This window comes from Polypterus senegalus, chromosome 7 (assembly GCF_016835505.1).
Source record: "Polypterus senegalus isolate Bchr_013 chromosome 7, ASM1683550v1, whole genome shotgun sequence".
NCBI lineage: Eukaryota > Metazoa > Chordata > Cladistia > Polypteriformes > Polypteridae > Polypterus > Polypterus senegalus.
The window spans coordinates 125,957,161-125,975,896 of NC_053160.1; the positions used below are offsets into that span (position 1 = coordinate 125,957,161).

General features: G+C 35.8%; 1 protein-coding gene across 3 annotated transcripts in view; it reads left to right on the forward strand.

Moving 5' to 3' along the window:
• Nucleotides 1-431: 431 nt before the first annotated feature.
• Nucleotides 432-18,736, forward strand: part of zcchc9 (zinc finger, CCHC domain containing 9) — a 43,948-nt gene continuing 25,643 nt past the window's right edge. The window contains exons 1-2 of one of the 3 annotated variants that reach the window (XM_039759269.1): nt 432-553; nt 18,154-18,550. In XM_039759269.1, coding sequence (XP_039615203.1) covers nt 447-553; nt 18,154-18,550 — 504 coding nt within the window. In that variant the 5' untranslated portion in view covers nt 432-446. The other 2 variants (XM_039759270.1, XM_039759271.1) reach the window with 2 other exon arrangements.

Consider the following 18,736-nt stretch of genomic DNA (forward strand, 5'->3'; position numbering starts at 1 on the left):
AATTCCACCCGGGGGGTAAACGCTAACATTATTCAAAGTTATTGTCTGTTTTTACATGCATTTTTATTTCTCTTTCATTTAATATTGTTTTTTTTTTTTTTTTTTGTGTAAGTATACTGCTGCTGGATTATGTGAATTTCCCCTTGGGATTATTATAAAATATCTATCTATCTTTTTTTTAACAACAGTATGTAAACATCTTTGAACAGAGACCAGTTGCTGGACTTCTGGAGAGGAATGTTGTCCCATTATTATCTGACAGGATTCTAGCTGCTTTAAATGTCATGGGTCTCTGTTGTCATATGTTTCGTTTCATGATGCACCAAATGTTTTCAGTTAATTAAAGGTCTGGACTGAAGGCAGGCCAGTTTAGTATCCGGACTCTTCTACTACAAAGCAATGCAGTTATAATAGATGTAGTATGCATTTTAGCAACCTAAGCCTTAATGACTAAAGCCAAAGCCAAATGGAACCTTCACTCGCATTTTAGTTATGAAACCCGGACTACTAACACGGTTGCACAAAGTTTCCGGAAGCCACACGCGTCACTCATGTGAGTAAACGTGAGCCGATTTACTTTTTTTAATGTTATTTCTGTCAACGGTATCATTACTTCTTCAACAGACAATTCGTTTCAAGACTATATAATACTTATTTTGTTAAAACGGATTTGCGTTATATTTTAGATTACGCCCAACAACTTATATAAGGTACGTTTTATTTGTAATGCATTTTATGAGGGGAAAGAAAAATAATTAACTTATGACCACAGGTTTAGCGAATGAATCGAAATTTATAACGAGAAGAGCAACAGGTTGAAGCATCTACAATACTGAAGCCATCAATATTTGTAAGCGTAGTCTGCATGTTTCTTGTACACTGTTAAGCAGATTGTTTGGAGACTTGTCTTATTGTTAAGAGTATCCGCGCAACTTTGCGTTCATGTAGAATTATTTTATGCCTGATAGGACGCATTTCCTGGCTTATTCACAAGTGTACCCGAGACGCAGATTTGCAACACTCGTATAAAGAATATGTGTCAGTTAACTTGCCGTTTTTGTTTCAATCTACCTCCATAAAAGTCTCGGTAGTTTAAATCTAATGGAATCTGCTTTACGCCAGCGTCAAGTTCATCTAATGTTCTTTTCAATTTGCTTTACAGGGCTTGTAAATTTCCATGTTTTCTTTTATAAGGTGGTATTTAGAAACCGTCCCTTGTCTATTCCACAAGGCATCTTTAAAAAATGAAATAGAGTTCGTATTTCGAGCTGTTTGTTGAGTTTTTCTTTCTTTAATGTTTTGAAAACGCTTTTCGAGCTTCCGAGTTAACCAATTAATCCTTGCTCTTTTGAGTCCGAGCACATCGATTGCATTTCCCACCCGCTTACTGTGATCGAGGATCATATAAAGTAAACCTTGTTTGTTTTGAAACGTGTATACTTTATAGGGGAGAAGGAGTTGCATGCACTATATTGTCATGTCAGCATGTTTGGTTATGATTTGTCACCTTAAGTTTTCAAAAATAAATACATAAATAAAAACACTTAAAGGGATACTCCGCCCAAAAATATTTTTTTGATGAGACAGAATTTTTAATCTCATGTTTTAATGCAGAAATGAGAGAGAGAAGTTTATGACATTAACAGAAGTCATTAGTGACCATTTATGTTCAACGGCAAATGATGTGAAAAAGTCTATGAAATTTTTTTTTCCTGTTGTCTCATAAACCATAGCTTGATCAAAACGTGCAAAAATACATGCTGTTTTGGTAAAATATAATTAAAGTACTTCGCCAAAAGACAATATGCGTCATAAATAAGGAACTAGTACTAAAACAAAAACTTTTTGAATTGAAGACTCATAAGCCCCTACCCCCTTGGGTGATCAGGAGCTGGATAGCGGACATATGGATTATGTGGCACAAGTAATATGAGAAATTATTTAACTTTTCTCCTTGGACATTTTTCACATTGTTTCAATATGAAGATATGAGATTAAGTTATTTTTCCTGGCTGTCTCTACAAAGAACAGTACATGGGGGTAAGAAACACATAAAATATATACCTTTTGGGTGGAGTATTCCTTTAAAGTTAAATCACATATACAGTACATCTTTAGTGTTTCCTTGTAAAAAATGCTTTTGTTTCCCACTACAGGGCTATGCACTGCTTTTAAGTCCTTTTTAGGCTGTATATTTATGTGCACCTGTGAAGAATATATGCTGATGGGAACTTGGTTGCTGTTTCTTTAGTGCAATGCATACTTTTATGCTGCCAATGGGTTTAATTCATAACACACTGGTGAAAGCAGAGGCCTAGGCGATTCAAAACATATTTGCAGTACGTTTTAGCTAAAGCCAAGTACTAGAGGCATGTGTACAGGTATGTTTTTATACTGGAAAGTCCCCAATTAGTTCCTCTCAATGCCACTAAGACAGGCAGAGATATCTTATAGGCATGGAAAAGTTCAAACTACAGTAGAGAGTAGGTCATTGTTGCCCATAGTTGGATGAGAGGGAGCTGTGTGCTTGCCAGAGTTTCCTGTACAGGTTGGTCTAGATCTAATTATGCAGATCCAGATCGTCTGGATCAGGGGTCCTCAATCACGGTCCTGGAGAGCCGCAGTGGCTGCAGGTTTTTGCTCCAACCCAGTTGCTTAATAAAAAGCACTTATTGCTAAAGTAACACTTCTGCTTCACTTTAGTGATTTTGAGCCCTTATTGCTTAATTTTGTCTTAAACAGCTATTTTAATTGCTCCTTATTATCAATAACATGCAAATGACAAGAGAGAGCAGCATTTCTCCATTTAGCTTATTTACATTTACACCTGTGTGTATTTATCTGCGCTATTGGGTTTAATTAAATACTTTAAAGAAAAATGAAGAGAAAAAAGTGAAGGACTGAGAATTACTCGTCCATTTTAGCCTTCAAATCATTTGCATGATAGAAAGGGAAAGAAAATCTAGGATATGAGAATGAGCTGACATAGCAGAGTTAATTTAATTTCATAGCTTGTTAGTGCTTTATTGGCAAGAATTGCTTTCTAATTAAGCAACCAGGTCAGAACAAAAACCTGCAGCCACTGCAGCTCTCCAGGACTGGGATTGAGGACCCCTGGTCTGGATGACTTTGATTTATGCAGAGACGATTTTTCATGTCGTCAGTTCACCCACTTCTCGATGGTCCAGTATTTTTCGGGTGATTTTCTATGTAATAAACTTGTTATAGCATAATGAAAATTACATAATTAGATCTGGACCACCCTATATTATAGACAATGGTGCAGCTTTAGAATTATTTCAAAGCTTAATCAGCTCTAGATTCAGACATGTATTGAGGAACTGCTTTAGTGTGAATATTGTATTTGTAAAACAAATATATTTACATTTTGTTTACATTTATAAAAAAGTAACGGAAATCAAAAAAAAAACTCTAGTCTCTCTCAATATATAAAAAATGAATTGTTTTCTTATTGACCTTCTTAACTATTTAAATCAATCCAGGTAAGGTTTATTTTTTCCAGCCTCTTAACATGAAAGTTGTTACATTTTAAGTACATTGCTGGGTAGTGCCACAACAAGGTATTTTACAAACTATATCTACAAGTATTATGCACTTCACTTTTGGTGTAGAAGGACTGTTCAAAGTAAGAAAGAAATGAATAATATAGTAAGTCTGGGCAGTTTTGGTAACACACAATTAACGTAATCGTAGGGAAAGTTCAGAAAAAAGCAACAAGATATACTTAATGAAACCAGGTAATGAGCAGTTAAGAATAATCCTTTAGGCGTTTGCATTTTTTTGGTGCAGAGATTAACAGCAGACCTAATAGACCAGTTCTGATTTTTGAACAGAATAAGTAAGCCTGGTTTTACTTTATATTTTTACAAAAAGGCTTGGAGAACAGTAATGGAATCTTGTTAGAAGTAAAGTTTGTGCAAATATTGTACAGCATTTGCTTTCATTAAGTAACATAGGTACATGGATTAAGATAACAAATAATGTACCTGAGTTTAGCTCCTGGGAGGATTTTTAGTTTATCAATTTGGAATTGAACAGTTTTTGGCAGAAATTTTTTTGTCAGAATTTTTTTTTTTGTTTTACTTCCTGCGTGCATATTATAGAGAAAGAGTTTAGTATTTCTACAGTGCTATTATAGCAATGCTTTTAACAGTTATTTAAGAAGTAATTGGGGACCACTTAGTCTTGCTTCTGGTGTCTAGGTTTTAAGTTTATCAGACATAATAGGTAAACAGATATGTGCTTCTATCTAAGTAGTTTTCATTTTTTCTTTATTTTTATTTGAACTTTGTGTATAATTGGAAATATTGATTAGTTTTGAATAGTATCTATGTTCTGCAGTATTTTCTGTTACATTATCTGACATTTTTCCAATTTATTCATTACTATAGTAATGGAACAACTTATTTTTTGAATCTAGTATAATTATGTTAAGTTTCAGGGAGGCTACTTTAATTTGTATTATCTGCAATTTATGCAGTGCACTACAGGGCTTCTGCCATTTTTTATGTATCTTCCTCAGTTTAGATAACGCAGGAAATATATTCACAATAATTTTATTTGACATATAATCCACACCATCTTCCATGTGCTACAGATTGCAGGAGATGTAGACATGCAAGTTCTCATGTGGAGCTTGAATGCTCCTGGTAAATTCTGAGGGTTTATATTTACTGTTATTACTGACTGACCTTGAGAAAAGTTAATTTGCTTTGTAATAAACTAACTTGATTAGCTTGTTGCATATTTATTTGTATTCAAGATTTAAGTGGTTCTTTGATATTGAAAAGATTACAGCTAAAAATGACCTCTTTATCTTTACACACATCATTTAAGTAAAAATAAAATTACATTACATTGACTAGCTACCGATTATTTTCCTGCAGAAAACGTGGTTTCGTGAAGCAGTTGTATAATATCTTGACATGGTGCAGGTGGTCTTAATGGTGCGCTAATTCTGTGGAAGCAGTGAAAAGTTTAATCTTGGTCGCTGTTCTTTCCAAGTAGCTGTCCAAATGTTTATTAACTGGAATAGATTCTCTGTCCTTTGGTTGTTACTTCTTTTATTTACAGCTATACTAGACTATATTTTGTAGTGGTGCTTAAATCTTTTATACAATTTCCATTTTTGCATTCCCAAAAGGTTTCAGAATAACACTGTTGTATGTCAAGTAATGGGTAACTTTTTGTTTCACACTTGACATCTTGAGATTTTCATCTTAATTGTAACCAGCACATCTGTAGCTCCTAAAATTCACAAAAAGATACTTGTAGACTGAATGCAGGAGGTTTTCTTTCAGGCAGCTTTTGTGCAAAGTAGCTACTTCTTTGGCTTTGGAAAAGGAACTTGAACTCTTAATCTTTTTGCTTCCCCTTAGTGTGACCACAGTTATCAATTTCCAGATAATAACTAAAGGCCCTTTATAAACAGTGTAAAATAAAAAAGTAAAATAACTTGATTTTATTTAGATGTTTTTGATATTTGGATGAAAAGTGATTTAAGTGACTGCAGTGTATTCGCTTCTCAAATCTATGGGTTACCAATAGGTTTTTTTTAAATTGTGCAGTCTCTTATCCATTGTATGTGTACACTGTACCTACGAAGTCTTTGCTGGAGGTTTTGGTTAGGAGCCTTGCTTTTGACTCATGTTTGTAATATTACATTTATCCACATTTATTAAATTCCTACATAAAATGAAAAAGTAAATTTGGACACACCAAATCAGAATTTAAAGATGTATTGAAATATTACATAAATACATGCTCAATTACATTTAATAAGTGAACAGCAATTCTGTGCATGACTATCCACATAGTGGCATAGTTCTAGAAATACCCTATTGGTCCTAAAACATTGTATATTCTGTATGGGCACTAACAGCACTTTGTGTTTTTTGTCAATAACACTATTTCAAGCAAAAAAATGTTCTCCCTCCATTTAAATATTCTGGTATGATTGTTGTATTTATATCCTAGTATGAAGTCAGATATGTATGCATTATACTAGTGTCACAGGTTAATACAGCTTTTCAAAAATTCTGTTTTATTTGCTCTAATATAATTCAGCCTCCAAAAATACCTTTTTATGGACTATACATATTGTCCTAATAAACAGTATATAAAGGAATAAGCTCAAAATCATATGGTACTCCTTAGACTGTATAAAGTAGGTGTCAGTGGAATTTCTTACATTGACATTCTCAGACAAATAGTGAAAATTTTCTCTCCAGCAAATGTACTTTACCTCAATTTGTGCTAAACTGGGTAGTCAATATTGAATGGAAAAGTGAAAAAAGTTTGAAGTTACTATAGTAGAAGCATTGTAGTGCCTGAAGTCAAAGATGTCAAGTCAAAGCTAATTCTGTTTTGGTGTATAAAAACATGCAACAGTATTGTGTCATACCAGCACAAACAACAAGATAAAAAATGACTAGTAGTTATTTTTGAGCCATTTTATGTGTGCTATACATATTCAATATTCAGTTTTACAGTGTTAATAGAATATTATTCTTGATACTTATTACAGGATATATTTAATCATTAAGTCTGCCTTTTAGAATTTACCGAGTATAAGCACTTTGGGTGGAAGCAGCACTAGAGTTAACGTTCGTTTGGTTCATTGAATGTCTGGTTGTTGCTGTACTGAAAAGTAGACCTTATTTTGGGGGCTGGCCTCAGTCCACCATAAATTACTTCCATTAGGCTTTGAACCAGGGCAACATAGGTTGGGGAAATGTTGCAGAAAAGCTGTTATTTTTGGGCCCACTGCAGTTTGTGTTTTATGTAAGCAACATGGCCAGGCAAGGTAGCAAGTGAGGCTATAGCAAATAATTTGACGCTCATTTAGCACTGGAACTTGCACATTCAGTTTTGAATTTATTGTGAGTCTCTTTTTTGGAAAATGTTTTGAATACATTTATGTTTATGGATGTTTACATAAAAATGAATAGATTTATATATAATCCTGACTGAGATCCTGACAGGTGCAGTGACTGGCACTTGCACATCATTTCACTAGGTACTTCTGCAGAACTATTTTTTTGACAAAAATCAAAACATAACTCTGTACATCTGGCAACAGACGTGCATGATTATTTTGATTTTTACTGTTTTATATAGTTATTAATGAATACCATGTTAAGAAGGAATATGTTTTAAAGAATTATAGAAAGTGATTCTGATTTGATGTATTTGCTTAGACTGATTGGACTTATCTATAATACATTTATATAAAACTGAGTAGTTTGCCATATATGATTATCACAAATCTGTACCTAGGGAGTCTAATACATTTTTTAGTATCTCAGCATATTCATTCCCATAAAGTCACTCTGATGTGCAGTGGAGGGAACTAGAAATGCTAGTTGATTGTTGATTCAAGAGAAAATAGTTCTCTGGTCGTTCCTAGACCAACTGGCTTCTATGCACTTCTCTGGATAGTTTATGATTTGTATTAGTGCAGACTGGCATCCATGATGGCTTTTGTATGATTTGTTAGCCTGATGCTGAAATTGGGCACTGGTGCTGCCATTTTCCCCTTTTTTCTTCCTCCTTTATTAATATCTTTCTCAATACTACTTTGGTGAACTCAAGATTTGTCAATTGGAGACCAATTCATTATTTTAGAATTCCTGTAAAACTGCATTTGTTTTTCTTGATCAGACACTGTTGTTTTTGTCTGTATAATAATGCAGACTTGGCAATTGAATTGGACTGACCTTAACTGTAGTATTTTTAGATTTATTTATAAAAGCACATTTTAAATAAAAGAGGTTGCACCAAAGTGCTATACAAAGAAGCTTTAGAGTAAACACAATGCAAACAATCATACAGAATCATATCAATAAGACAAGCAATTATAACATCCACCATTAAACAGTGAAAAGCAGAAGAAAACAAGTAAGTCTTAAGTCGACTTTTAAAAACCTCAATAGTGGATAAAGACCTGATGTGAAAAGGCAACTCATTCAAAGCCTAGGATCAACAACTGAGAAAGCTCTGACTCCCCTCGATTTCAGCCAAGATCTTGGCACTACAAAGAGAAGTTGTCCAGATGGACCTCAGTGCTCTTGGTGAAACATAGGGGTGATGGAAGTCACAGATATATTTTGGAGCAAGACCATGCAAGGCTTTAAAAACAAACAAGATTTTAAAATCAATGCGATGCCTCACTGGTAGCCAGTGGAGAGAGGCTAAAATGGGGGAGATGTAATCCTTTTTTCTAGAACCCAATTAAGAATCTAGCTGCAGTGTTTTGAACTAGCAGAAGACGCAACAGAGCAGATTTTAGCAGACTCGCATATAATGAATTACAATAATCTAAAGTTGTGCTTGAAAAATTGTGAACCCTTTAGAATTTTCTATATTTCTGCATAAATATGACCTAAAATATCATCAGATTTTCACTCAAGTCCTAAAAGTAGATAAAGGGAAACCAGTTAAACAAATGAGACAAAAATATTATACTTGGTCATTTATTTATTAAGGAAAATGATCGAATATTACATATTTGTGAGTGGTAAAAGTATGTGAACATTTTCTTTTAGTATCTGGTGTGACCCCCCTTTGCAGCCATAACTGCAACTAAACGTTTCCGGTAACTTTTGATCATTCCTGCAGACAGACTTGGAGGAATTTTAGCCCATTCCTCCATACAGAACAACTTCAACTCTGGGATGTTGGTGGGTTTCCTTACTGCTCGCTTCAGGTCCTTCCACAACATTTCGATTGGATTAAGGTCAGGACTTTGACTTGGCCATTCCAAAACATGAACTTTATTTTTCTTTAACCATTCTTTGGTAGAACGACTTGTGTGCTTAGGATCGTTGTCTTGCTGCATGACCCACCTTATCTTGAGATTCAGTTCATGGACAGATGTCCTGACATTTTCCTTTAGAATTCTCTGATATAATTCAGAATATATTGTTCCATCAATGAAGGCAAGCCGTCCTGATCCAGATGCAGCAAAACAAGCCCAAATCATGATACTACCACCACCATGTTTCACAGATGGGATAAGGTTCTTATGCTGGAATGCAGTGTTTTCCTTTCTCCAAACATAACACTTTTCATTTAAACCAAAAAGTTCTATTTTGGTCTCATCCTCCAACAAAACATTCTTCCAATAGCCTTCTGGTTTGTCCATGTGATCTTCAGCAAACTGCAGACGAGCAGCAATGTTTTTTTTGGAGAGCAGTGGCTTTCTCCTTGCAACCCTGCCATGCACACCATTGTTGTTCAGTGTTCTCCTGATGATGGACTCATGAAAATGAACATTAGCCAATGTGAGAGAGGCCTTCAGTTGCTTAGAAGTTACCCTGGGGTCCTTTGTGACCTTGCCGACTATTACATGCCTTGCTCTTGGAGTGAGCTTTGTTGGTCGACCACTCCTGGAAAGGGTAACAATGGTCTTGAATTTCCTCCATTTGTACACAATCTGTCTGACTGTGGATTGGTGGAGTCCAAACTCTTTAGAGATGGTTTTGTAACTGCCTGATGAGCATTAACAACTCTTTTTCTGAGGTCCTCAGAAATCTCCTTTGTTCGTGCCATGATATACTTCCAAAAACGTGTTGTGAAGAGCAGACTTTGATAGATCCCTGTTCTTTAAATAACACAGGGTGCACACTCGCACCTGATTGTCATCCCATTGATTGAAAACACCTGACTCTAATTTCACCTTCAAACTAATTGCTAATCCTAGAGGTTCACATACTTTTGCTCACAAATATGTAATATTCAATAATTTTCCTCAATAAATAAATGACCAAGTATAATATTTGTTTAACTGGTTTCTCTTTATCTACTTTTATGATTTGAGTGAAAATCTGATGATGTTTTAGGTCATATTTATGCAGAAATATAGAAAATTCTAAAGGGTTCACAAACTTTCAAGCACAACTGTAGGTGAGATGTAATAAAGGCATAAATGACTGTTTCCAAGTCCTTCTGTGATAAAGGATTTTAGTTTAGAAATTTGCCTCAGTTGGTAAAAACTGGACTTTACTACAATGGAGATTTGTTTTTCAAAACTTAGTGATGACTCGAAGAGGATACCTAGGTTTCTGACATCATTATGAATCATTGCTGCCAAGGATCCTAACTGAGTTGTTGATTTCAACTGCAGATGTGGTAGGACCAAAAATACTGACTTCTGTTTTATTTTTGTTTAATTGTAAGAAATTATGTGCCATCCAATATTTTAATATTCTCAAAGCAATTTAACAGCTTTTTTTACAGATGAAGGGATGTCAGAACTAACTTTGAGGTACAGCTGCGTATCATCAGAATAACAATGATACGCAACATCATGTTTGTAAAAGATGGCCCTCAAGGAAAGCAGATAAAGGGAAAATAGAAGGGGAGCCAAGATAGAATCTTGTGGGACGCCTTAAGTGAGAGGAGCTGGTTGAGAGAAATTCCCATCTATGTTAACAGACATAGATCTGTTCTGTAGGATGTGACCCATTTCAATGCACAGCCTTGAAAGCCTACTTCATCCTCAAGGCGGTTTTACAGAACCCCATGGTCCACTGTGTCAAATGCTGCACTGAGAATCCAGTAAGACTAAGATTGCAGAAGAGCCCAAGTCCAGTGTCATAGAATATCATTTGTCACCTTCAGCAGACCCAATTCAGTACTATGAAGTTTTTTAAAACCTGACCGAAACACATCACATACATTGTTATCCTCCAGATATGAAATTAACTGCAAATAAACCACTTTCTCCTAAATTTTGGACAGAAATGGGAGCATAGAAATAGGCCAATAGTTTTAAAGAGCTGTAGGATCAAGTGTGGGCTTCTTCTGCAAAGGCTGAACAAATTGCATGTTTAAAATTGTCTGGCATTATACCAGATTTTAGACAGTTGTTAATAATAGCCAAAACAATTGGACTAAAACATCTGAAAGTATCTTTAAATAGGTGTGAGGGTAAGATATCTAGCAGATTATTAGAAGGTTTCATATGCAGCATTATATCAGTTAGCTGAGAAGAAGAAATAGGTTGAAAGGAAGTAAGATTAATGTTGGAACGAATGGCTTGAATTTTATTTATAAAATAATTGAGAAAAAGCTCACGGGTGTCGGCCGTACTCTCACAGCCTCTTGATAGGACTTCCAGCGAGTTCTGAGAATTTCATAAAAGACCTGCAGTTTGTCCTTTTTCCACCTCCGTTCAGCCTGCCTGCATTCCTGTCTGAGCGCACGAGTAGCATCATTTAACCAGGGCTGAACACTGGCTTTTACCTTAGCTCTCCTTAACTTTAAGGGTGTGACCAGATCCAGAGTATCCGTACAATTGAGACAGAGAAGCTTAACCATATCAGTAATATCCAAACACACAGAGAGGGTTTCTAACACCAAGGGTAAATGACTGTCAGAGAAGATGTCACAGAATTTGCGCAGTATATATTTTGACAAAGTGAGCAAAAAGTGCTGTGGTTTAGTGAAGTTAATGGGTGGACACAAAAACTTACTTTCAAAGACAACTGGAAAATGACCAGAAATGCCAGCATCACAGATCTCCAGGTTATTTGCAGAGAGGCCAAATGTTAGAACTAAGTCCAGTGTATGTCCTTCCTGATGTGTGGAACTTGACACCACCTGAGTAAAATTAAGAGTCCACAAGAATTAAAATCTTTAATCTGTCAATAAACATGAATGTTAAAATCTAACAGAATCAGCATTTTATCAGCCAGTGCCACCATGAAAGATAAGAACTCTGAGAACTCTGGGACAAATTATTTATTATATCCAGAGGTCTATAAACCAGTGCACAGGGTATGGGATTTGTGAGATCAATTTTAAACAGCTGAGGCTCAAAACTGGAGAAATTGTCTACATTTAAAAAGATTCTGAAAACAGTGGCAAGCCAACCCCCTCGACCAGCGATTCTAGGTGAGCTAAAAAAGGTACAGTCAGGAGGGGTGAGATCATGGAGAAAAGTTGACTCGCCAGCACTTGACCAAGTCTCTGACATAAATAGAAAGTTCAGGTTGCGAGACGTTAAAAAGTAATTTAAAATAAAAGATTTGTTGGCTACGGACCAAAGGTTCATTAAGGCTATCTTCGCGAAGCAGTTTGAAGGTGTCTCACGGTCTTTTTGATTGATCTTTATCATAAAGGGAGTACTGAATGAGCGAAGGTTATCAAAGTTAACTCCCCCGCCCCTCGCACCTCTCGCATCCACTGAGAGAATATCAAACAGCAGAACAGATGGTAGGAATTAAACTGACATTCAGGAAACCAGAGGGCATACTCCAGCGCATCCTTCAACGAGAACTGCGATGTATATAGTGGGGCCGTCTTAAAATTCCTAGAGCAACACAGTGATTTATATAATCCAGCTCCTAGGCGAGGCATCCAGTTCAAACTCCTCAGCTCAACAGATGAAAAAGCATACGCTTTAGCCCATACGCTGAAGAACAGGGGACCAGATCCAAAAAAATAATAATATAAAATAAAAACTAGTCACTCTTCACGCGGCCACGTGCTCCCCAACATGCCACCCTGACACAAAGGTTCAAAAACATGTTAGCCAGCCAGCCAGCCCCATGGCAGAATGGACAGACTACAGAACAAAACCAGAAAGAAAGTTGCGACTTACTCATGGTATGCTGGGTCAGACCAAAATGTCATGAGCAAGAGAGGGCTTGTGCAAACCCTAAGATGGCCAGCGACATCTTAACGAAGGCAATGGAACAACTGTAAGTAGATCTCCAAACAATCATAGGTCTCCAAAAAAGTAGACTCAGAAAGTCCCAATAAGGAACATGAAGAAAAATCCCGCAACAAACACAAGTAGTTACTCTTAACTAGAAATCACACCCATTCACTCCCATACTATTCAAATATTTATCATTCTTGCTTTATTATGTTTTCACCTTTCAGTTTATTATACCAATAAATTTTACTTTGATTTTAAAGCATCATGAGCTGAGCTACACAAAACTTTGGCCAATGAAGATGTTTTGAATTTGTAACTGTATACATTTTATTTTGGATTGAACGTATGACTCCGCTAATTCAATCACATTTTTGGACAAGCCATGGGTACAGATAAGCTGGATGGACAATATTAGTCATGTCCATTACATTCAGAAGATGAATGCTATGCCTCCATTCCTTTATTGCGGCTGTGTTTGGCATTGTATTTAATGGTTATTTATTTTGCTGTCATTTCTAAATCCCTCGTTCAAACATGTGACACTGTACAGTATGTTGAAATGGTTCCATTTCACAGATGATTGACCACATCGTTGCCTGCTTTGTTCAGGAAATAAAAGATTAATTCCTGCTTTAATTCCCCAGTGGGATAAAGTGTCAAACCAAACACAGCACCCATCATGCTGCACTGAAGTTCAAGTCTGGGCACAGCGTTGTTTTACTGGTTTTATTTCCTAATAGGTCTTGTATTTATTTGGAATCTACCTGATGTAAACATTGTAATATTTTCCAATTATTTTTATTGTTTCACTCTGGAAAATATTTGCAGAATTTCATTCTTTTTTTTTTGGATAGGAACTTAACAATCAAGTCTTGTTTGTCATGATCTTTTTCTCATATTTCTCTAAAATGTTTTGGTTATTTGAACCTTGGCTTGGTGAAGATTACATACATGGAACTTATTCTCAAACAGCTGTTCCTGTTTCAGTAAACTTCTGTCATTTTCACTTTGTATCCGCTGTTTGTTAATTGTCGCAATTAAATTAAGAGGACAAACTCCATAGAAGTAGTGGATTTAAAACATAAAAAGAAGAGCTAGGACTTCGTCTTGTAAATCTATTGTGGCTGTCATTGTGATCAGTTTTTTAGTTTTATTTGCATGTAATGCAAAAAAAAAAAAAACACCTTTTACAATAGCCAATGTCTGTCTTCTCCATCCATCTGACTGCACAAAACAACTCCGCTCCCAGTTGACCAATTTTGCTGAAATGTGTTACACTTGTTGTTCAAGGAAATTTGTTTAGACAGTTCAATTTTTGTTGTAATATCTCAAACAGATCTCCCTGTGTAAAGTTTTGAAATTTCAAAATCTGCAATAGAAAAGCATTGGTGAATTTGTGAATCGATCTATCTTGAAACAGAGAAACATTCTGTGCAACTTAAACTGCAAATTACTCTTTAATTTTTACGATTTATATAGTTTGCTTATTTTTCTCCCAGCAAATTAATGTAACACCAGCAGACTGTGTGCACCTGCAGGAAGGTACTTGATTTTGCTGGATGTTTGTGTCGGCACACATCCATTCAATTCATCAGGTGAAATAGTCGACCACCTCGGATTCCATGTATGAAAGTTATGAAGAATCCTCCGCCCACTGCATTATGGACACAAGGGGCGATGGTTTCGTAACTCAAGGGGCATACACTCCAGACACCTAATGGGGGACTAATCCCAACACAGTGGGGCTCCATATGGGCTTCAGCCCACTCTGTGTGGGCCTCAGGACCAGCGGGCAATTCGGCATCTGAACAGTCTAGCTGGGTGCACATGGGAGCCTTTCCATCAGCACATTGTTTATGCTGTATAAGACTTCCCAGCAGCTTGAGTGGAAGAGAACTGTGTGCAGCAGCATTTCACTCCTCCTGGTGCTTTAAGCCACTGTTTCCCATGGGCCAGCATCAGTCCATAGACATTTTGTGCCCATTTAGGAAAAGGCAGGTGTGATAAGTACTGTATATTAACCTTGTTATTGCCTATTGTCTGTGAAAAGCTGGCTATGAATTGTTGTCTTATCTGCAGAGCTCCTCTGCTAGTAAACCCTGAAGCAACCCAGTCTTCTGTCTGAGTCATTCCATGTCAAATCAACCAATTTTCCAGAAACCCCACACAATTTGGTCTCAAACAAATTCTGAAAAACAGGTGTATCTATTTTACCCAGGTGACACCCTGTAAAATTATTTTGATATAAGATGAATGCTTTCCAAGATATAGCTAATTTTGTGTAGGGAGAGGGGTGTCAAATTTGGCATGGCGTTATTTTTTCATCCATTTCACAAGACCATATCTCAAAGACTAAATCACTTAGCTGGCTCAAATTTTGCATCCTGGTACCTTTATAGGTATAGTACGTAACAAAATCAAAATTTTTTGGTCCAGATGACACAACTTCGTAAGAATAAACTTTCAAAAATGGAAAAAAATATTTTGCATCTTTGGCTTTGTCATTTTTAGGCTTTTAGAAAGAATACTTTTAACTGATACAGCCTGCTGATTTTTTTCCATTTTAGATATCGACACAGGACATGAAAAAGTTATAAACAAATAATAAACTGCATCAGGGTTTGACCAACAGACCTCTCAAATCAGAAAAATCATTTTGGGTCTAATTTGAAGTCTATTTTAAAGCACTGTGGGAATATCCAGACATTTTTTTAAAAAAATGTTTCCTGTATCCTACATGGTCCCTTCTTTCACAAAAACAAGTCTTACTTTTCTTATGTGAATCTTTACTTTTTATTTTCCATTCTAAACATGGGTTTAATTCACCATTTCTCTGTAATGATAATTATCAAGTTCTTCATCACTAATTTGGGTATAGGATTAATGGAAAAAAAGTCACCAAAGGCACGAACAACAGCTGCTTGATTTATTATTAAATATATCACTACTTACAATGAAATGTTAACATTTTGGTATTACAGGAGCAGGAATGTGACACATTTAATTTTAATTTCAATTGAAGTGCAGAGTGTAGGGTATCTTTGTCTTTGAGATCAACATGGTACACCCTCCCACTGACTGTTATAGGTTCACTAAGCAGTACAAATTTCATACTGTAATGGCACCCAATAAATATTGTCTCTAGGTGAGCCAATGGAAAGACTGTGCAGGATACATGAAACATATCAAGATGTCTGGTTCTGCTTTATTCTTGTCATGAATCACACCAATCCAACATTTTTGATCATATATGCACCCAACATACCTTCCAATAGGACACTAATCTAATGTGAGGGACGCATCTGATCCATCAGGAGTATAATCGTGAACAGGCAGGATCTCAGCTGCTGCTTCAGTGGGGAATATTCTGACAGTCACTTGACTGTCTTCACCAGATACCCGACTGACTGTAGGGATGTATCAGTGGTATTCCCGAGTACTAGGTACTCTTTTGGCCACTGAGTATCAAATTCATTTTTCAGCATCATGAGATAGGACATCGCCATTTGATATGAAAAAAAGTTTTGACATTTTTAATAACTTACTAATTGAAAACTCAACAATTACCATTATTGACACATGGCACATTCAGCCTGTGTTTACAATGGAAAACAAACATGAAAGATTTGCATAAGAAAAGTAGGGTTTGTGTTTTGAGAAAGAAGGGATAATGTAGAATAAATGACAAATATTTTAAAAATAATCTGCACATTCCCATATGCCATAAGGGTTACGAAAATGAAATCCGAAATGATTTTATGGATTTAAGCGGTCTGCTATTCAGACCCTGATGCAGTTACTTTTGTTTATTGCTTTTTTCAGAAGACGTATATATTTATCTGAATAAGGAAAAAAATAATCAAAAGTCTATGTTAGCTACAAATATGTGTTTCTGAAGCCTAAACATAACTAAACAAAAAACTCAAATTTAGTCAATTTCAAGGGGCTGCTTTGACCCTGCAGGGTCATCTGGACTAAATGCTTCAATTTCGTCACATGCTATACTAATTAATGTACCAGCGTGCAAAGTCTGAGCCTGCTTGGTGGTTTAGTTCTCGAGCTATGAACTTGTGAAATTTGATGAAAAAATGACACCGGATCGAATGACTGACTGTATCTTGGAAAGTATTGATCTTCCATCAAAAACATTTTACAGGGTGTCTTCTAACTAATATGGGTATACCTGGTAATTTTTCCCAGAATTTTTTGAGTCTGAATTGTGTGTGCCAGTGGTCAATTTGACATGGAATCACCCATTTTATTATTAATTGATCAAGCTGTGAAAAACCCCCATGGGGGGCCCATGCTCCTGGATCTAACATTGATTAATCTAGCCACTTGAAACTCCACAGAGGAACCCCACCCCCCAGTCCACGAAGAGATTCTCTAACTAATAACTGTTCAGTTGAAGCAGTTGAAAGCTTTGCAAGTCTCACTTCATGAAAATTACTGGCCAGAAGTACTCAAGTAAAAAAGGAATTAATTAGAAAGGTTTGGTTATTTAGGTTGTATTAATTGGCACTTGCAATTTATCACTGTATGAATCTGGTGTGTATGTTTATGTACCTGTGTAAGTGAGAGTGGTCCCTTTAATGGTCTTGCCCAGACCTGTTTTCAGCTTTTGACCAGTCTTGGTAGGATAGCCACAACTGTGAAATGGATTAAAAAGTTTTTAGAATCTACCTACTAAAGTTATTCCATTGAGAGCTACAGTGCCTGCACTGCACTCCTACAAATTTCTCTGCACTTTTATTGTGTTCTGTAGAGCTGCAACAAACAAATGTTGATTATTGGGACAAATATTAAGAACGCTTAATCATCTTAGCTGAAAATGATGGCTTGTAAATGCGACTGGCAGTGATGTAATGTTACAGGTTTGAAACAAATCAACCCCCACCCATGAGAAAGAGAGTGTGTGTCATTATTTAAAAACATAATGAGAAAAACAGAACCTGGAAAGAGTTTTATTCTTTAATTCATTTCCAGCTTACTGCAGTGTTTCAGTTTTTAATTTAAAGAAAAAAATGTTCATCTTTCTTTGTGCTACATTAAAATTAAAAATATATATATATATTTTCACAGTTCAACCTATAAAGTAAAGTAAATGAAACGGGTCCAACAAGTTCAAAGTAAGTTATTTGAAATTTAACCACAAATTTGAAACAAGTAAGTTTCAAGTCAGTTCAATGGAAATCCTGACAGAAAAATATGATGTTATTTGACTCATTTTATCACTTTAAAATGCACATTCAGTCAATACAAAGTTATTTTCTATAATATTAAATTAACCCTAGCCTTTATGCATACAACAATAAGCTTGTAAAAGTGGATTTCACAATGTTAAAAAAATATTTTATTCAGATGTTTAAGCAATCCAGTGTTCAAAATTCAAATCACAGTGTAACAACCCATTTAATCAAGTAAGAAGATATTAAAAACATGTTTCCTCTTTTGTTATTTTACAGTTTTCAAGCCATGACTCGATGGGCCCGTGGAAATAACCACCGACATAAGCCATCTAATGCTACACCATGGAATCAGATGTGGCAGACTTCTAAAAAAGCAAACAGTGGACAAGGTTCATCTCAACTTTCTACAAATGCACAGAAATTCTCAGTGAAGCAGAATCAACAAGGAGGTGCCATACATAAAACAAAGAAGAAAAAAAAGGACTACAATAATGAAGATGTGAATGGGTTCCTAGATTATTTAAAGCAAAGTGGCCAGCCTTTGCCACTGGATTATGTGGGAGTAGAAGCAGAAAGTGAAACATTTAAAGAGGAGCTCTCTGTTGCACTGAAAAAAGATAAAAGAAAAAATGACAGAAGAATAAAGAGGCAGAAGGCTAAGCAGAATGATATGGTACATTTTTTGTGATTTGGAAGTAATAATGTTTCTTCTATAAATCTTTAGGTGCTTTTGTTTGCAGGAGCCTATTCAGAATTCATCATCCTGCATTTATTCATTATGATGTTTTTCTAAAATTTTGACATCTTTTGCTACCTTCTCCCTGTGGCTCAGTTGTTTCCTTAATGTGTTTAAATGACT